General features: G+C 40.2%; 1 protein-coding gene across 7 annotated transcripts in view; it reads right to left on the bottom strand.

Annotated features, from left to right (window-relative positions):
* The window catches only part of LOC115795936 (ADAMTS-like protein 2), a 50630-nt gene that overhangs the window by 18834 nt on the left and 10151 nt on the right, over positions 1 to 21645 (bottom strand). For 5 of the 7 annotated variants that reach the window (XM_030752081.1, XM_030752083.1, XM_030752082.1 and 2 more), the window contains exons 2-7: positions 17383 to 17486; positions 7282 to 7357; positions 7050 to 7152; positions 6653 to 6798; positions 5388 to 5511; positions 1371 to 1451 (exon numbers count right to left, since the gene is read on the bottom strand). In XM_030752081.1, the coding sequence (XP_030607941.1) occupies positions 1371 to 1451; positions 5388 to 5511; positions 6653 to 6798; positions 7050 to 7152; positions 7282 to 7357; positions 17383 to 17486 (634 nt within the window). The remainder of the gene's footprint in view (positions 1 to 1370; positions 1452 to 5387; positions 5512 to 6652; positions 6799 to 7049; positions 7153 to 7281; positions 7358 to 17382; positions 17487 to 21645) is intronic. The other 2 variants (XM_030752088.1, XM_030752087.1) reach the window with 2 other exon arrangements.

Below are 21645 nucleotides of genomic sequence, written 5' to 3'. Positions count from 1 at the left end.
CATAACTGGATAGTTTTATTCAACATTAATGTCTCACTTGTTATAGTTGGAAATTAATCATTCTCTCAGCTGTATTCCTTGATGTTGAAATGTGTTATGCTTGTTTTAACAGCTTATTTTGAATTAAAGACTTAAAATTAAACCACAAAAAGGAGAAAAAGTTCGTTCTCCGTTTAACAGCTGTTTTTACACAGCTGTGCTTCACACTCACGGTTGCTAGGCGACATGAGCTACGCAGAGGTGACGGCAGCTGATATGAAGGCTAGCCGCTCACTTCCGGCCTTTGTGGTGTTCGTGGGCTGCGAAAGACGTGGGCTGGGTCCTTCGCAGGATGCGGCCCCTAATTTGGACATTGTGCGTCGATATAATCTGTATGCCGGGAACTCGTGCACTGAGAAACGTTCCACGGTGCAAAGTGCGATTAAAATGCGTTAAAAATTTTAACGCGTTAATTTCCCCATAATTAATTAATCGAAATTAACGCGTTAAAGTCCCACCCCTAATATATATATAATCTTATAATAATAACATAATATATAAATCAGAAACTTTATCTGCTTTAAATTTCAATCATGTTCTTGTGAAACTCCTGATAATGTAGCATGGTTGCTATTTTTAGTTTCCTTAAAGACCTGTCATCTGAAAGGCGTCTTCAGTTCTAAGCGCTGATGGGAACTTCCTGGTATTCCCAACTATATCCCATAACTACCTACAAGTTGGCAACCCCACTTTTAGAACTGAAGAAGCCTTTCAGATTAGGAGACGAAAAGTCCTAAAAACAAAAAAATGGGGAAAAAAAATCCTGTTGTCTTTAACTCGTGCACTTAAGCCCACAGTTCAGATCCTTTCCTCTAAATGTTCTCAGATCAGTCAGGATGTTTCCGTGGTACTGCACTCAGTCTCATTCTGGAGGACAATTTCACAGAGCACAAAAACAAGCGAGTAAGGTCACTCCTGATCTGATGCACAGGCTTGAAATGTGTGGATTTTTATTCAAATGAAAACTTTTGAAAATGACTAAAGTCTTAGCTGGAGACTCAATCTGGTCAGTTTAAAGCAGAAGTTGATGTTTGCTTTCTGTGGAAGTTTGAGAAGCAGTGAGAGTAGGAACTCTGGCATGCTGGAGGCTGTGTGTTAATGTGCCTGTACTTGTTACTTTTTGAAATCACATCTCATTGCAACACAGAATAGTCATTTTCCAAAGGTACTAATTCTTGTTTTAGACATGTCCTTTACAAAATTACTCAAGACTTATAATAGCTTCATCGTAACGTACTGATAAAACATATGATTTTATGATATCAACATCGCAGAACCGTGGTTCCAGTAGTACTGATGATATTGACCTTAAAGAAGTTGTACGTTCTCACCCAGGATGTTCTCAGTCTTGTGTCTCTCTACGATCTGAATGTCTGAAGCTCCAGCTGGGATGTTGGTGATGAACACATAACCTGATGACAAAAACACAACATTTTAAAATCAAGATTAAACTAAATAGAAAGACAAACACTAAAACAGTCCAGCAGAAATATGTTTAGAGGTTCTGTAGGTGGAATATGAGGACATTTGAACATCTGAAGTGATTCTGTGTGGAACAGCAGTCAAATATCCAACCGTTATGATGTCAGAAGGCTGTTGATGGCTACCAAAAAAGCTTTGGTCACAGTGAGACTTGCTAAATAATTGGTACAGTACTGTGCAAAAGTCTTGAGCAACCCCTCATTTCCTTACATTTTAATAGGAAAATGGCAAATAGGTGCAGCGGTTTCCTGAACCAAATGTAATTATTAGGCCTGCAGCTATCGAGTATTCCATCAATTATTCCATCCACTGAGTAATCTGTTTAGAAATTATTTTGTCTTATTAATGAGCGATGATAAATATTTAAAAGAGAATAAACACAGTTCTTTAAAATCAATGGCTCATTGGTTTCTACACTGCTCAAAAAAATAAAGGGAACACTCAAATAACACATCCTAGATCTGAATGAATGAAATATTCTCATTGAATACTTTGTTCTGTACAAAGTTGAATGTGCTGACAACAAAATCACACAAAAATCATCAATGGAAATCAAATTTATTAACCAATGGAGGCCGGATTTGGAGTCACACACAAAATTAAAGTGGAAAAACACACTACAGGCTGATCCAACTTTGATGTAATGTCCTTAAAACAAGTCAAAATGAGGCTCAGTATTGTGTGTGGCCTCCATGTGCCTGTATGACCTCCCTACAATGCCTGGGCATGCTCCTGATGAGGTGGCGGATGGTCTCCTGAGGGATCTCCTCCCAGACCTGGACTAAAGCATCCGCCAACTCCTGGACAGTCTGTGGTGCAACGTGATGTTGGTGGATGGAGCGAGACATGATGTCCCAGATGTGCTCAATCGGATTCAGGTCTGGGGAACGGGCGGGCCAGTCCATAGCTTCAATGCCTTCATCTTGCAGGAACTGCTGACACACTCCAGCCACATGAGGTCTAGCATTGTCCTACATTAGGAGGAACCCAGGGCCAACCGCACCAGCATATGGTCTCACAAGGGGTCTGAGGATCTCATCTCGGTACCTAATGGCAGTCATGCTACCTCTGGCGAGCACATGGAGGACTGTGCGGTCCTCCAAAGAAATGCCACCCCACACCATTACTGACCCACTGCCAAACCGGTCATGCTGAAGGATGCTGCAGGCAGCAGATTGCTCTCCACGGCGTCTCCAGACTCTGTCACATCTGTCACATATGCTCAGTATGAACCTGCTTTCATCTGTGAAGAGCACAGGGCACCAGTGGCGAATTTGCCAATCCTGGTGTTCTCTGGCAAATGCCAAGCGTCCTGCACGGTGTTGGGCTGTGAGCACAACCCCCGTCTGTGGACGTCGGGCCCTCATACCATCATCATGGAGTCGGTTTCTAGCCGTTTGTGCAGACACATGCACATTTGTGGCCTGCTGGAGGTCATTTTGCAGGGCTCTGGCAGTGCTCCTCCTGTTCCTCCTTGCACAAAGGCGGAGGTAGTGGCCCTGCTGCTGGGTTGTTGCCCTCCTACGGCCTCCTCCACGTCTCCTGGTGTACTGGCCTGTCTCCTGGTAGCGCCTCCAGCCTCTGGACACTACGCTGACAGACACAGCAAACCTTCTTGCCACAGCTCACATTGATGTGCCATCCTGGATGAGCTGCACTACCTGAGCCACTTGTGTGGGTTGTAGAGTCCGTCTCACGGTACCACGAGTGTGAAAGCACCACCAACATTCAAAAGTGAGCAAAACATCAGCCAGAAAACATAGGTCCTGAGAAGTGGTCTGTGGTCCCCACTGCAGAACCACTCCTTTAGTGAGTGTGTCTTGCTAATGCCAATAATTTCCACCTGTTGTCTATTCCATTTGCACAACAGCATGTGAAATTGATTGTCAATCAGTGTTGCTTCCTAAGTGGACAGTTTGACTTCACTGAAGTTTGATTTACTTGGAGTTATATTGTGTTGTTTAAGTGTTCCCTTTATTTTTTGAGCAGTGTATTTTAGAAATAGAGTTTTAATAGTTTAACTGCAGACAAAATAACATATTATTGCTCTTTCAGTGTATCTACTGGATGAAGTGTGTTCATGAGTATGTGTTTTTGTGCATGTTTGTGTCTGCATGTTTAAGCGTGCTTGTGAATCAATGAGTCTATGTGTGTCTGTAAGCCTTTAAAGAGCCTGAAGAAAAGCAAGTATATCAACATCATCAGAACTGAGGTGCTGATGATGTTAAAAATGAATGGTAATGGGCACTAGGGTGGCTCAGTGGATGAGCAGGTGACCGTGTATGCTGCATGGCTGTGGTGCAGGCAGCTTGGGCTCGCATCTGACCCGTGGCCCTTTACTTTGTGTCTTCTTTTATCTCTTGTCACTGTACACTATCTAATAAAGGCCAATATGTATTATTTTAAAACAAATGTTAATGTCTATTCATCTTCTTCCACTTATCCGGGGCTGGGTCGCAGGGGCAGCAGCCTAAGCAGAGAAACTCAGGCACATCGCTTTCCCCCCTTTAGACTCACCCCTGCTTGTTGCAGGTATCACTGCCATATAAAGTATGACGGCTGCTGACAGCCTTCAGGAAATCTGCCTAATTTAAACAGTGTCTCAGACTAAGTTCATCTGCATATTTTATTTTAACTTCTGTAGCTTTACTGTAGTTTTTTTGTTGTTTACAACAAATGGCAGTGGTTGGGAGCAGCTGCCCCTTCTGAAGCACTGACCTGGGGCTGTTAGGTTGGACACTGACTTATTATTAACATTAAATATGAACATCTACGCCATCAAAATATCAGCTTTCAGCAGCAAGAAACATTGTATGAAAGCACAGGGCAACCCTCCATTCTGAGAATGCCGATATGCTCACTTTTCTTCATTGCTTCTTTAAGGGCCTACAGATGCATACACTCACTCATTAGCACACTTAAACACGCAGACAGACAGAGACACCAAATCTACCTCATCTAGGAGATACAACACTGTCAGAACACTTTTTGCTTTCTCTTAATATAAGAAAGTCTTCCAAGAAGACAGAGAAAAGACTATTTTATTTTATGCCTTTGTTTAGGTTGCACATATACCTTAGAATTTCTTTAAAATATGAATTTAATATGGGACATACTCATATTAAAATAATTAATAAGACGAGTATTTTTTATCAGAATAATCGATGGAATACTCGAATACTAAAATAATCGATAGCTGCAGCTCTAGTTACTTAACTTAAAAAAAACATTCCTCTAAAAAATGGTCAGTACAAGGACTAAAATGAACAAAAAAGCAGTCAATGTCCACGGGAAAACTTTGAAAGACCTTCAGAAAAACTAGAGAATTATTGCTGAAGACCACTTTTTAAAAAAGAAATAAATAAATTACTAGAAAGTCTGGCTCCTTGGAAGCAAAATATAAAGAGATGAGGGGTGGTTCAAAACTTTTGCACATTATTGTATGTAATTTAATAATTTTTTTTTTTTTAAGTAAAGATGTATGTTGTATAATTGCCCCAGACTAACAGGTTTAAGAACTCACTGGAACCCCAGTATGACCGTGACCTACTTTCATGATCAGTGGATGTGAACTTTTGTCTGGAGCTGTACGTACTCAGAGTTTAATTTTCAGTGCACATAGTCACAGACAGCCTAGTAAAAGAATGAGTATTTGCACCTGACAGTAGAAGTGGTACTGAGATATAGCAATACCCCCAACCCCCACCTGCAGGAAACCTGTCAGTGAACTCTTCTGAGGGGGGTGCTTAAAGCAAAGATAATGGTTTTCTCCATAAACAGCAGCTTCTCAAGATTAAAATAAACTAAAAAGTTTTGTCTTATGCTAGTTACACCAAATTCATGACACGTGTCTGTGTGTGTGTTACCTAACTGTGTGAGTGCCTTCCTGTAGGATCCAGAGATCCGTTGGCATGATGTCCCGTTTCCTCCGCACACGCCACATCTGTCTACAGTCTTACTGCTGTACAGCTCCCCATCACAACCTACAGGCTGGAGCAGAGGACATGTGCAAGTTGCATTGTTTATTCTTCAGAGACAACACTCATCCAGCTTGTCAGTTTTTCTTACCAACAAGAAACATTTTATTTTAATTTCTTTTAAATAGAAATATACATTCCTGCCCGGGATTAAGCTGAGAGAAAAGTCAACAGTTAATTATGGAGTTCCACAGGGTTCTGTGCTAAGACCCATTCTAGTTACATTATACATGCTTCCCCTATTATTACACACATCAATTAGTTAAACTGCAGGAATGTCAGTGGACCCGGTGGGGTCGACCGGGTGGAGCTACCAGCTCAGGTGACGCATCACAGGTAAGCTCAATAACGTGTGCATCCAGTATTTATATCCACTGTCCTCAGCCATCCTTGAATTTGAAGCATGCTGTGTTTGGTATAATGACGGATCGATTACTCTGCCCTGTGACGTCATTTCAACACTTTTCTACTCGTACCCACAAACTTGAATTCGCGTACACACAGAAGGGAGGAGTTTGTAGTCGAAGAAATTAGAGTTGTATTCACAAGACTTTGCACTCACAGCTTTTAGATTCATACTCATATAAGAATCCGCACAATTTCTCAGACTCACATATATTTCAGTGGAGATTTAGGTACAAGAATTTTATTGACATACAAATACGAACACTAATGTTAGAATTATGCACACATCTTTTTGACAGTTATCTTACTCCATTGTCTTTATGACCACAATTTACCCTCATCTAATAGATACTTTTAACAGTAAACCATATCACACAGCTTATATCATCCCAGACTGCCTTCTTATCATGACAGTGAGTTAAGAAAGCAACATCTGTTACAAGTGCAATTAGTTCACCAGACCTATGTCCTACAGAACAGCTTTGGGATGTGGCGCAATAGGAGACTCGCATCATGAAACTGCAGTAACTGTGCGATACTATCCTGCCAATGTGAACAAAACTGTCTGAGCACCTCGTTGAATCAACGCCATGAAGAATTAAGGCAGTTCTGAGTTTTCAGATCTAATGAAGCAGCTGATGAGTGTATTTTGTATGGTATTGAATATATTTATTAAGATTAATGTTTCTTACAGCAAAAAATAAATAAATAATTAACAACAACAAGACATCTGAACTTGGCTGGGTTACCTGACATATCCCCTCTATACACACTCCATGGGTTTTAGTATCCCGACAGAAGGTGCCATCATGGGCAGGAACCAGCAGCTGTCGCTCACCACTGATGGTTGTACACTGCAGGTCACATGGCCTATTGGAGATGCTGATGTAATCAGCTACATAGGGAATGACAGATTTATGAAGGTATTTACTTTACTGATGTCACAATATAGGATTTCTGTATTATTAAAAACAAATTCAGTGAGGCACAGCTGGTTGTCATTTGGGACTGCACAAACAAGAGAAAGGTTAAATTTTTTACATTTGTTGGACATTTTATAGCAAATCTACTGCCTCTTAGTCAAAAGTTGATGAGATGAAAGTTTCCTGACAGATGAGACAGAAGGACAGACAAAGATTTAGTGACCTGGGTAAAGAGGTATCCACTGATAGTATCTCCTTCCAAAGGCTTTAAAGTTGAACTGGGAACACTGGTGCTCTTTGAAGCTAACGTTGGTGCTGGGACAGGGCTGAAAAAACAAAAAAAAACACAATGTGCATACAAAACCCACAAAGGATATGGCTTCAACACTTCTCATTTTTATTTGTTTCTTCTATTAATTAATTGGTAAAGAATCAACATCAATGTTGCCTCATACCTGGTTTGGACAGAGCTGGTACTTTTTAGGGGAGCCAACACAATATGAGCTGTTTACATTCTGAGTGGAAGACAGCCTGAGAAAGGATGCAGGTACAGGATGAGAAATACAATACACTTCAAAATAATTCTACATATCCTTGGAAAACCAGTGTTATTAACGACATCTGTGGCCATTAAGTTAACAAGCAGTGTTGCTTGCAGCTCATGCTTGTACACATGCATGAGCTGCAATTTGCCAAAACACTGATGATAAATGAACAAAACTGTACTATGAAAGTGAGTATCATGGATCATGTTAGCAAGCTGCCCAACTACCCTTTGCAACAGGGATTCTGCAGGTGTTCTCACTAGAACACTGTAGGGTCTTACCTTACAATATGAAGCTTCTTGAGATTATGGATTTTGATGAACGGATTTTCCTAAGCCTATTACAACACTGTCATGTGCAAATGTACTTTCCTTCCACTGCCTATTAGTTATACCACGGTTATTCTGGCAGTGTTAAGGCAGTCTTTACCTGCCTACTAAATTCATCCATGTTCTTCATCACTTATCCAGTTTAGGGTTGAAGAGGAGCTGGAGCCGATCCCAGCTGAGAAAAGGGCAGAAGACAGGATACAACTGGGATTGGTCACCAATATATCACAGGGCTAAGAGAAAAATACAACCTTTTTTTTCAGATTCTGAAGCGAGGCATGCCAGAAAAGGCTTGACAACCACTAAATTAATTTAACAAACATGTCTGTAGTCTGTGACAAAAGGCCAGAGCCACAGTGAGAACGCCCAGACGTGTCCACAGCCCAGCAAACCAGGAACCTTCTTGCTGTGAGACAGTGCTGACCACTGTGGCTCAGGAATAGGTTGTCTACCAATCAGCTAGATTGATCCAGTAGGCATGATGAAGTTTCCATTGGCAAGATACTGAACTCCAAGTTGAATCCATTGGAGTGTGGGCATGTTTGATTGTTAGAAAAGTGCTTAGGCATAGATGAAAGTGCTGTATGAATGAAATTGCTTTGAGTGCTCCACTTGAGTAGAAAGATACTACATAAGTACGTCTGTATAGGTCAGGGGTGCCCACACTTTTTCAGCTCGCGAGCTACACGCAAAGCTAGCATGGTTAAATGCGTGTGTAGGGTGGTAACAAAACGGATGGATGACAGTTCATCAATCATCTTCTACTTCGTTTAATGCCGTGCAATCTACATTTTTCCCCCAACTCCACTGGGGGTGCATGCGATCTACATGCACGCCTCTTGCGATCGACCAGTAGATCGCGATCGACGTGTCGGGCACCCCTGGTGTAGGTTCTCCAGTCACATTCTTCTTTCAAGCTCCTAAGACACTATATAAGTACCAGTCCATGTACCACCATACATCAAGCATTTATTTTCTTATGTAATTTCTGCTGAAATACACAAGATTTGGGGTGGCTGTAGCTCAGGAGGTAAAGCAGGTTACCTACTGATCGGAAGGTCAGCGGTTTGATTCCTGGCTGCTCCAGGCTGCATGCCAATGTATCCTTGGGCAAGATACTTAACCCCAAGTTGCTCTCCGACGCAAGCGTTGGAGTGTGAATGTGTGCGAATGTTAGATAATAAAAGCACTTAGCTTAGTTAATCATGGAAGTGTTTGTATGAATGGGTGTGAATGGGGTAAAAGTAAACATTTTGTATGTAAGCGCTTTCAGTGCTCAAACAGAGTAGAAAAGCGCTATATAAGAAGTAGTCCATTTACCATTTTACCCAAGTGTCAGTTCACTGTTCGATAGTCAGAGTTTATTGATGCCACCTTTCTAGTAGCAAGGCCTGCTAACCAAAGCAGTGACCGGGTGGTATGTAGCAGGAGAATCCTGATTCCTGCTGAGCCCTTAAGAAAAACATTTGAAGAGACAAAACTAAACACAGTTACCATCCACAGCCATGTTTCCTTCAAACCCAGCATTCATTCTGATATACAGTCCATTACACCAACACAACTTACAGAACAGCTCAGCAGTTGTCATTTCTTTGCAGAATACACAGTGATTCACTGACATTTAGTGACCATAATGAAAAGTGAGTTTGTTTCTGTAATGAGTAACTAGAGCAGCTGTCACTGTGTGCAAACTGTACTTATATAGTCAAACTGTTCTCAGGTACTTGGTAATAGTTCACATAATACTTTCAAATTGCTTCCAGCTGACAAATGTTAATGTTGTATCCTTACTGTCAGTCCTGCACTTACACGAATGCTGCTTTGGGCCTCTTTTTTATCAGGTATTACGTTTAGCTTAACATGAAAAAGTATCACACATAAACTTGGCCTAAATCATATGTGCCTTTTTAAAATGAAACACTCATTCAACTCCTTGTTAACACAAATACCTAATAGACCAATCACATGGCAGAAACTCAATGCATTTAGGCATGAAGACATAATCAAGATGATCTGCTGAATAGGAAAGAAATGTACGGCTATCAGTACCAGACACGATTGTGAGTATTTCAGAAGTTGCTTATCTAATGGGACTTTCTCCACACATGCATCTCCAGGGTTAACAGAATGGTAAGAAAAAGAGGACATATCCAGTGAGCGACAGTTCTCTGGGCCAAAATGCCTTGATGATGTCAGAGGTCAGAGGAGAATGGCCAGACTGCATTGAGCTGATAAGAGGGCAACAGTAACTCAAATAACTCCTTACAACCAAAATATGAAGACCACAGCCTACCTGAGCATTTTTTCTGACCATGTTCATCTCTTTATGACCACAAGGCACACATCTGGTGGCTGCTTGCAGCAGGATAACACACCATGCCACAAAGCTCATATGAGTGCATTGAGATGACTGTTGTTATGATTTGGCTATATAAATAAAATGGAACTGAACTGAAATAATCTCAAATTGGTTTATTTTCTGATGATGACTTCACTGTACTCAACTGATGTCAATCCAATAGGGCACATTCGGGATGTGGCGGAATGAGAGATTTGTGTCATGGATGTGCAGCTGACAAATCTGCAGCAAATCTGTTCCCAGCACCAAGCTGAATCTATGCCATGAGGATTACGGCAGTTCTGAAGGCAAAAAAGGCTCCAACTCAGTACTAGCAAGACGAGATTCAATCTTATAAGCAAGTATCAGTTTGACTCCCGGTACCTTTAGGTTAAAAAAAAAAAAAAAAGAACAACTTGTGGCATTTATTATTATAGCAGGATTTCTTTATATATATATATATATATATATATATATATATATATATATATATATATATATATATATATATATATATATATATATATATATATATATATATATATATATATATATATATATACACATATATATACATATACATATATATATATATATATATATTATAGGCCAACCACTGGGAAGGTTCATACTGCTCCAAGTTTTCTCCATTTGTGGATAATGGCTCTCACAATGGTTCACTGGAGACCCAAAGTCTTAGAAATTTCTTTGTAAGCCTTTCCAGACTAAACAGATGTTAATGACTTTGTTTCTCAGCTGTTTCTTTAGACTGTGGCATGAGGAGTTGCTTTTTGAGATCTTCTAACCATTTCACTTTGTTAGGTTCTATTTAAGTGGTTTCTTGACTCAACAGGTCTGGCAGTAATCAGGCCTGAGTGTGACTAGTGACATCAAACTCAGCTTTACCTACTGGCCACTTTCAGTATTGTCACATCTTGAGAATGAAATTCTGTGAAACAATGATGCAAATAAGTGCTGCACAATTCTAAACAAGGCTGCATATTATGCCAAATTATTAATAATTATGATCAACTTGTTTTGGAGAAATCCCTGTACAAACAAGAACAAGACCCATCATCGATGGGGACATCGATGTTCATGCTTGAAAATATAAGATAAATGTAGCACTCAGGATAACATTACAGCCCCATTTCCAACAGAAAACCTTCAGCAGACATCTTATTACTATCTGAAAAACTATTTTGCCCTAATTTGGAGGCCTTGGCCTAAACTTTCATCCAAATACTTTTAGTCACCCTGAGTTAGAAAAGATATAATACACATTCCAGGAATATGTTTCAATATTAACCATACTCATTAAATCAAAACAATTTTAAGCATGCTGTAAGTGATTTATATTCTGTGATTATCTTTAACATTTCTACAAATACTCTGTGGTAACAACATCCTAGAACAGACACAAAAATTCTATGGTGAACAAATTAGAGAACATACATACTGCACTCTGTACAAGGGTGTATGCTACATAATATCTTTCTATTTATCTCATGTATAACAATAAGGCAGATAGAATGCATACTTACAAGGTATTCACATCATATTATATTCACTGGGTACAGGAATGAGACTATATATTGTGCTCATAATAGATAATCTGCTGATATCAATGCATTATGTATAACATCACTATAATCATAATCAGCCATGTTGTTTACATTTGAGTAATAGTGCTGAGCAGCAGGTATGGCTTTAATATTGCTCAATGATGAGTCATAGTCTGTACTATTCATAGCCATGAGTCATCCCTGACCAACATGTTAGACAAGGCTCAGCCAATCAGAAGTTGGCATCACAGGCTAATCAATAAGGCTGCAGCCTTGAACTGATGCTACTATAAACAGACTGTCTCTTTACCTGGAAACTTAGGATTCCCCAGTTTCTCATCATCTAGCTACTGCCAGCTGTTCAGTGACTGAGGCTGGTTGCTAAATATGGGGAATCTCCACTTTCTCCATTTCAGTCAATAATGGTCAACTTTTAGGGGAGGATAAAAACATTAAGATTTTTAAAGACAGCAATTAACAGCATGCTTCAGTATAAAAGGGTATTTCAGTTGCTGCACTGTACAACAAACCAGTTTATACAATGAAATATATTGAGAAAAGACTGCTATGTTTATTGTGAACTACACGGGTTCTCAATTGTTTTGGGGCTGAGTCAGCTTTGTTTTTGCCAGCCTTGCTCCCAGCTTTGGAAAAAACCCTCAAATTTTAGTTGACTATTAACCTTTCTGGGAGTTAGTGGCCTAGGTTTGTTCCACACATTGGCTGTAAGAAGTGTTGCACTAGGTTATAAGACTAAATGTGTTTTCCTTCTAAAACAAACAAACAAAACAAAACAAAATTAAAGGCAATATTAAGTTATCATAGGTGAATTCTGACCAATTGCAACAGTCCGTTTCACATTGACCAATACCTTTTAAATCTATGAAACCCATCACTCCACGGTTCAGAGGCTGAAGATATTGTTCCTAAGTTTATTTGCAACAAACACTGCAGTGGACACCATATGTTGTGATGTGGACATGGTGTTTTTTTCCAGTCTGAGTCTGCATGCCATTCTTCAGTCGTCTGAGACATTTGCACCAGAAGTGTCAGTTGGAATAAAAAGGAGAAGGACCTCTGTGTTTAAGTGAATGGACAGCCTATATTAGTCTTCACAATCCACAGCTAAAGAAACAATAGATCAGGTTTTTTTCATTTGTTCATATGCGTGCAGCCACTTGTAATAAACAGAAGTGGTAGTATCAAAAACATTAATTCAGTAATTACAAGCCCCCGACCAAATGAAAAACAGGAATCCTGGTGCCTCGCCTGCCTAGCAGCAGATGATAAGCCGACTAGGGAAAAACACCAAAACCTTAATTAGCCATGGTCATGTGACGTGGGTGTTTTAAGCCACACCTCAGAGCAGTGTTTCAGAACATCTATGATTCTCCACACTGAATCAAACATCAGTATTGAGCGTCCCATCCCTAAATTTAAGTTTACAAGAGAATTTGTCGTGAACAGTTCAGATTCTTCTCGACACAAACAACTAATGTATACCTTTTTATTTAGCTTCCAATATCAGTCATAAACTACTAAAAATATATGTCAAGTTAATGGAACTCCTGGTCTCAGTTAGGGAATGTGATTTGCTCATTGAGATAAGTGCTTGAATAGGCTTGGGATGAAATGGGACAGACTAGCAGGTGTTAGAATCAGTGATTGTCCTCATCTGACATCCTAACAAACAGTTATCCTCATCAGGGCAAGAGTACTGAATCAGAGACCGTTTGTTGGAGCATGAGACTGAACACGGTGACATAGGCTACCACACAGCTGTCAGATGACTCAGCCTGGGCAAAGTGCAAAAAAGAGTAAGAACCTGGGAGCAGAATTTGGGAGTTTTGTGAGAAGAAAACTAAGGACATTCCAGAGCTCCCAGTTGCAGAATGAAAGAAAGATCTTATGTGACTTTCCTTCGCATTTCCACCTCAGACACTGAACCTGACTTTACTGCAAGTGTTCAAACCCAAAACCCAAAACAGACTAGAATACACACAGCCCAGCTCAGAGCTATATGAATAAAACTGAACTGAAACTGAACTGAATGAAATTGGTTCCAGGGTGGGACTGAGTATCCCTGCCCCAAGCAAGGTGAACTGCTTCCAAGATGTTATAGCCATCATGGTGGTTTTCTGAATTAGAAAATGGACAAGAGCTAAAAACAATTTCAGAGAGAATGGTGTTATAAGGCCCACTGTTAAAAAAAAAAGACTTTTTAAACTGTGAATCATGCAAAGCTCCTCTGGTGGAGTTCCAGAAAAAAAAATATATAGGCAGAAATTAGCATAATAGGTCCCCTTTAACAATGGGTGAAGTTAAAGTGTGCACTGAAAAGGGGGTCACAAAAGGGATCACAGAGCTTCATCTCCCCCCACTTATATCTGCTTCATAGACCCTTTAGCTTGTTTGGGTTTTATAGCTCATACTTGGCTCTTATAAACTTCCTTTCCAACAGCAGTAAGACATAAACACAGTCTTGGTGATCAGAATAGAGCATTTAGCAGCTCTACTACAGTTTGTAAGGAGGTGGTTGTAACAGACCTAGAGTTAATAAATCCATCTTTCATTATATTGTTAATATCGCCCCACCCACCCCAGTACATATACATCCCCCATCTTTAGCTGTCACCATTTCCTCAACCCGTCCTCCAACACTGTTTAGAAACCAAATCAGGAGAGAGCCAGGAAGACAAAGACGGAGACAGGAGACGAGTGGTAGGTCACTATGTAAGAGTGTCAGATCTAACTGTCAGTGATGAAATGAAGACAGGAAAGGCAGGAGAGAGGAGATAAAGCAGGAGATGAATGGGGTGGGAAGGAGGGAAGGAAGAACAGGAGAAGAGCATGGAAAAAGTGAGAAGTGGCCAAAGGTGGATCAAAAATGGAGGCGTAAAATGGACAGATGAAAGGAGAAATTAAGAAGTAGAAGAACAAGGAGAGAAGAAGGAATGGGAGAAAAGGGATAGAAACAGAGGGCCAACAGTGAGGGCAGAGCGGTGTGAATCTTGGTTTATACTCAGACAGAGGGAGGTCACATGAAACAGGATGGCTACAAACACACACATACTGCCTCTGCTCACTCTCCCACAGTGGGTTACTGCAATGGCCATGCTTTTCCTTTAGACATAATGTACAGTTTAGATTTTATAGGTCAGTGTGCAGGTTAGATGCAGGTTTCTAAAGTCCATATGTGACGTTTACATGCACAAACACAAAATAGGCTACTTTAAATCCCCAATATGCTCAAAGTAAATCTATAAAAAAAAGAAAGACACTGGGCCTCATTCACTTTTATGCGTGTAAAAATATTCTTACCCTGGCATAAAATAAGGGCACAGGCACAAAATGATTCATGCTCAGCACACGGCTAATTTGGCTCTTACCAAAGCCCCAATTTCAAACCAAACAAAAGTATCCAAGGAGACAGAAAAGACTCAGCTTTGACAATGACAATGTTTTTAAAAGAAAAAAAAGCACAAATCAGGCTGCAATAACCGAGGCAGCACAAGAAAAAACACGGCTGGGTTTCCCATCAAAATTGATGCAAAAAAAAAAAAAAAAAAAAAAAAAAAAAGACCATAAGAAAATGAAGGAAACAGGTGGAGAACAAGGAGCACCTGATCTGTCAGCCTGAGATGAGAAACTCATTGAAATTATTGGGCAAATATCAATGAGTGGTTCATTAGAGTTTAAGTGCCTCAAAAAAAAAGTAAGTAAGTAATGTCATCCAGCAAGGCTTTTTTAACCCTTTCAATTATGAGAATCTCAGTCAAGATGAGATGATACACAGACATCCACTGTGTTGGCTGATATGCAACTATAACAAAAACACATGCATAATGCAAGAGAAGAGCTTTTGAATAAATGAATGAAAGGGTTAATAAATGTGTCCATGTGCCAACCATAGAAAACTAAGCCATGACTGTGCATGAGTATTTAGCAGGTCTTCAGAATAAGTGATGTAAAAAAAAATTAACTTCTAAGCCCCAACTTCTTCTGTTGTAGTTCTAGTAGTAGTAGTAGTAGTAGTAGTTTCAACACTTGGTTGATTTTGTTTTAGAAAACTAAATAGTTTTGACTGCTCCCTTATTCACACTCAGTCTGTTTGATTGGGCAGATCAGTTTACTTTTATTTTTTTTTAGGTTAAAGACGTGGTTACAAATGTTGGAGCCAGTCTGGCCATCACTGAAGTGTATGGATGGCCTGAGGCACTTATTTATTTTTGGTGTACAAACAAATTTATGTAACAAAGTACTGATGACTAACTTCTGCAACTCTTTTTCAGCTCAGCCACAAATTCAGTCCAAGCAGCACGCCGACATCATTTAGTCACTATTGGGTTTAACAAGAGCGAGCTGCTTATCCGTGCTCCTTTCAAATGCTTACTATTGTGTGTAATGTTTATTTGTGGAATTAAATTCTTTGAAATCTGAAATTAGAGCTGAACTACAGCACTGTGCAAAAGTCCTGAGTCACCCTTCATTTCTTTAGATTTTGCAAGGAAAAATGGGAAATAGGTGCAGCAATTTATTGAAACATCTGCAAACACGCATGAGAATACAGTTCATAAGGTAAAATAAAAAAGTTTGTAGATTTCTAATAAGTCTTTTGTTCCATTTCCTGTCAGGATGATCCCACACTGCTTCAATAATGTGGATGTCTGAGCTCTCACCTCCCCAGAGCCCGGACCATTGCGCTTTTCTATCCCGGTATGTTTTTACTCTGCTGGCAGCATGTTTGGGGTCATTATCATGCTGAAACATGAAGCCACTGCCAATCAGTTTCTTTCTTCATGATAGTGCATGATAGCTCAAAGCCTCCACTGTGTTTTGCCGATGGCTGTAGACACTCGCTGTTGTATTTCTCCTGACATCCTACATACATACTGATACTGATTTGAACCAAAAATTTCAATACTTGGATTTATCACTCTGTAAGACATGTTGACACTGATTTTCAGTCCAGATCTTGTGTAATTTAGCAAACCTCACTTTTTTCTCCTCATTTCCCTTCATTAAGAATTGCTTCTTGACAGCCACCGTTCCACTGAACATGACTTTCACGTACTGTTCATCTGCTGGAGATCAATTTTTAGGCCTGCCGCATGTTTTTGTCCTCTGCTTGTCCAGTTTCCTCAAATTTTTTAAGGAAGCACTGCACAGCATGTTGAGATATAGCACGTTTTCTGCTAATAGCTCTTTGGGAATCACCATGGTGGTGCAAAATTATTAATTTATGTCTGTTGAAAGAAAAACTTCAGACAGACTAAAGAGCTATTGCTCAAGACCAGTTTTAAAAAAAACTAGGTGCCTTGCAAGCAAAATCCATGAGGAGTGTCTCTAGACTTTTGTATGGTACTGCAGTTTAAGCAAATACTAACTTTTTCATAGACTATAACTCTCTCTCAATCTCACCTGTTGAACACTGGCCACATATTCTGTTCATTTTTTCTTTTTTGATTGCCAGTTTGTGGTCACTCATCTACCACACTTGGCTTTTAAAAAGTTCTCTTTGCACGTCAGTATCATCTGGTTTGTTCTGAAGAACAGTGTTTGGTTGTTTTAAAGTGAGCAGCTTTCTGCCCACTAACTGGCACAGGAGACTCCTTCCTGGGCTCAGCTCTTCAGTTTGGTGTCTGTAAGCTGCATCTGGATTGAGCTACTACAGACAGTCACATGGACACATGTGGGCTCCCTGAGATTGTGCATGTATTTGACACCAAAATACTCAGAAAGTAGGATATCATCAGAAAGTCACTTAGTTACATGTTACCTCTGTATGAGACAGTGTCTCTCCTGGCTCCTCACTCCTCCTCCACAGCTCCTGGAACATGAGGACCAACTGGACCACTCCCCCCACCACTGAAACACCTCCTCCTGGGAGAAAATATACAGGGCAATGTGTCAGGGAATAACGCAAGCACAGCTAGAACATTTCATATTGCAGTTTGAGATCTGAGGTTGAGGAGAATTATTAAGATCAGCATTACAAAAAACAAACAAACAAAAAAAAAAAAAACAATAAAATCATAATGATTGATTTTTTTTTTTATAAAGAATTACGACTGTAGATGTCCTTAGCTATAACCATGTCTACCTAAACAGAGGTGGTATTCAAGTAATGAAATGTGGACATACTGACTGTCCTTTGAGCTGCTGTGGCTCAGGAGGTAGAGAAGGTCACCTACTGATTGGAAGGTTGATGGTTTGATCCCTGGCTGCTCCGGTCTGCATGCCAAAGTATTGTTGGGCATGATACTGAAACCTAAGTTGCTCTCTCTCCACTGGAGTGTGAATGTTATAAAAGCACTTAGTCATAGAAAAAAAAAAGCGCTTGTATGAATGGGTGAATGAGGCATGTTGTATAAAGCACTTTGAGTGCTCAAGTAGAGTAGAAAAGCACTACATAAGAATAAGTTCATTTACCAAATGTTGACTGAAGTTCTCCTTTTTAAACTTCTCACTAATTGTTGATTAAGAAACCCGACTGCGTTATGTGCAATAATATTAAACTAGAGTGGCCCGGGATGGAGTCATTGTGCCAGCTTTATAGGGTAATCCAAGGTGTTCATTAGGTCTATCATAATATCAGTAATTAGTTATTGAAGCTAAAAGAATTCACTTAAACCAAATTACTGCAATACCTATAAAAATTCATAAAAAAAAGAAAAATATCAGTCAAAATCAACTTTAACTAAATGTTTTAGGAGTTGTGGAGGAGACATCCTGGTTAGTTACCTGAACCACCTCAACTGGCTCCTTTTGACTCAGAGAAGCAATGTTTCTACTCTCAGCTCCTCCTGAATGAGCTCCTCTCACTGAGCCCAGGCAACCTTTCCATGTATCCACTTGTTTCCACAGTCGCATTCTGCTACTGGGGCTGCTGTTGCTCAGGAGGTCATCTACTAATCACAAGGTCAGTGATTCAGTTACCAGTTCTTCCAGTCTGCATGTTGAAGTGTCATTGGGCAAGATGCTGAACCCCAAGTTGCCCCTGATGAATCCATCAGTGCGCATGTGAATATCAGCTCAAAAGCACTTAGGCTTTTAAAAAATGTGTTTTTTATGAACGCGTGGAGAATGAGGCATGTAGCATAAAGTGCTTTGAGGTATCAAACTGAGCAGAAAAGTGCTACACAAGTACCAGTGCATTTCCCATTTCTTCTGTCTGTCACTATATCCAGAGATTGTGGTCATAGGTGAGAATAGATCTTCCAGTAAACAAACAGCTTCTCCTTCACACCCAGCTGTCTCTTCACCACAACAGACCGGTCTGCATCTCTGCAGATCCACGCAATCCATCTCTTAATCTTCTGCTGCACTCTCGCCATTCGTGAACAAGAAACCGTGATACTTAAATTCCTCCACATGGACAGAAACCAAAAATGGGCACTGTGCCACTTCTCATGTCAACATCACAAGAGGAAAGACTTGTTTTCTGCAATTACAGTAGAGGGACTAAAACGCAGCAGTCAGTGTTCCTCAACAGGCAAATATGAACTAAACAGACTAAAGTTAGGGTGTTTGCTTGAGCATAGTCAAATGGATCAAGAGAAAAGTGATATTTGATTCGCAACAGCTTTTGTACTCAGTAACTAGTAAGATGGACTATTTTATTAGTAATCAGTAAAAGATGCCACCTTAACAGCTGCTGGGATGTCTTCCTGTAGTTGTTTTCTGACAGAACCTATCTCCTGTGACCCGGAACCAGCAGAATTTCAGGAGAAATTCTCACCATGACTCAGATGGCATCTCATATCTAGCCACAGGAAGGTCACCCAATGCTGAAAATCCCGCATCCTTAACAGTCTGTGGGGGATGACAGAGATTACTGAAGCCATTAGACCCATTAAAACCAACCAAGCAAGCTCCTAATGAGAACAATTTCCCCTTGTGAAAAACAGTGAGGTGCTGGCAAAATCTCTCCATGTGGCCTTGTGACAGAAAGGCCCGTAAAGAAACAGTTTATTTTAAGGCCTAGATATTCTATATTCTGAGTGGGAAATAGCACACTCTTGGTACAACTCATGCCAAAACCCAAGCCAGAGAGGCTGTGTAACAGCACCTGGAGGGTTTTCTCTGCCTCCTCTTTGCTGGAAGTGCATGTTAGAAACGTGTCTAAATATGCGAACACTCTCGAGCCCCGCCGACCGCGAGAGGTTCAGTGTTGCTTCGGACACACTTGGTGAAAACCCTTGGGGCGAGTGTCAACTCAAATGGGAGGTGTAGTAATGCCACAGCTGCGGTTGAGGAAACACACATGGAGGCAGGAATTCTCTTCACCCGATGTGCAATTTATTTACAGGTGCTGATTACAAGACAGGTCAGGCTGGCGATATAACCAACAAAAGATGCGAAAACTATACAAAACGAACTTAAAACCGTTCAAAAGAACTCAAAAATCAACTAAACTAAAAAAAAAAACCCAAAGGCTAGGCCCATCTGCCCTTCTGTGTGGAGGCTTCAAAGCATGTGTCGAGTATTCGAGGGAGATTTTTGTGAGGCGAGTATCGAGGCTTGTGTTGATGACGTGTTTAGCAACGTTCAAAACCTCGCAGGTAAAAAAAACAGTTACATTCGTATCACAACCCTCTCCCCAACTTGTTTCTACTTTCCCTCTTGACCCCATCATTGTATCATAAAGCTCGACACCATGTTAATAAGTTCAGATTTTATGTATTGCCATCACAAATATCATTCATTCATTTATTCAGTTCAAAGCTTCACACGCCAAAGCCACGGAGTGGTTAGAATCACTGTCTGTTTTACATTTACTGTCCACTTGATGGCGCAGTAGAGCAAATTAAACACCATGAAGCTTCGGCCCATGGGTTCCCAATTGAATGCAAAGCTAAAACCCTCCCCAGAATAAATCACATGAGAATTCACCAATTAACTCTCTCAATTAGCGATTTCCACACCTAATAGCAAAACAACACATTCTATTTACCATTTTTGAAGCTTTAGTACAAGACCACCAATACACCAGTTTGTTTGCAGTGTATCAAAGACTATTTAACAAGAAAAGAGTGGTAAATTCCCCCTCTGCTTTCTTACTCACTAAGCTCCAATCTTCCCCCTTACTATAAAAAGATTTGCAATCTTCCACCTCCTATTTGGCAGTCTGGATCTCCAAGATGGTGGCAGCATGGAGCAGAGAATTCAAACCTTTCGGTAATACTGATAATTTACATGACTTTGTACTAATAAATGGTTTTGAATGTGTGGGTCCATTGTATCTTTATTTTTATAGCATGGAAATAATGACAATGTTAACACTTTAAAATTACCAAATCACAAAATTACCAAAAATCTGAATCCTATTGAACCTAACTAAATTTAAAGTAACCCGATGAAGGACTGGACCACAGTAGCATTGGCCTCACATTCACCACTAAAACAACATCTATTTTATCAGCAAGTTGTCATAATAATAGAAGTTGCCATTCCAGTGTATTTTTGGCCATAAACACAATGAGTCCTCTAGGGGCAAGGGTTACCCCGTGACAGGAGGGCTAGATACTCATAGACTATGTCCTGAAAAGAATTTCACAAGAACTTCCTGTGTGCTGGATAAATGTTTATGTGGAAAAATGTATCCATTAGATCTATTGATGTGTTCCAGTCACCCTGTCAAATAAATTGGAACACCACGTTTTGTGTTAATATTCTAAATTTGTATTTCCTAAGGTGAGAACTGAGGGAACGTAATCCAGTGTGGGACGTAACCATCCCCCCTTTTTCGGGACAAGGAAATACCTTTAATAGAAGCCTGGATTCTTATCCTCTTCCTGTACAAATTTTCTATTGCCCCTCAGCTTAAGAGGGAGGACATTTTGCTCTCCAAAGGTCTCATGACTTCCCCTGTAGCCACCGAAAACACCACGCCATTGGAACTGGGTGGTTTGACTGCTAATGCAGTCCAAAACTGGTTCAGCTGCGCCCTCCTCGGGCGAAAGACTGCCCTGCACTTACTGCTTTTTCTTGTTTTTTTTTAAACAATGCACCCTCTGCTTTATGCCTGGCTGCAACAGTG

The sequence above is a fragment of the Archocentrus centrarchus genome, chromosome 17 (assembly GCF_007364275.1).
Source record: "Archocentrus centrarchus isolate MPI-CPG fArcCen1 chromosome 17, fArcCen1, whole genome shotgun sequence".
Lineage (NCBI taxonomy): Eukaryota > Metazoa > Chordata > Actinopteri > Cichliformes > Cichlidae > Archocentrus > Archocentrus centrarchus.
The sequence above is the reverse complement of the archived record's forward strand: the minus strand, read 5'-3'. Positions and strand labels throughout refer to the sequence as shown.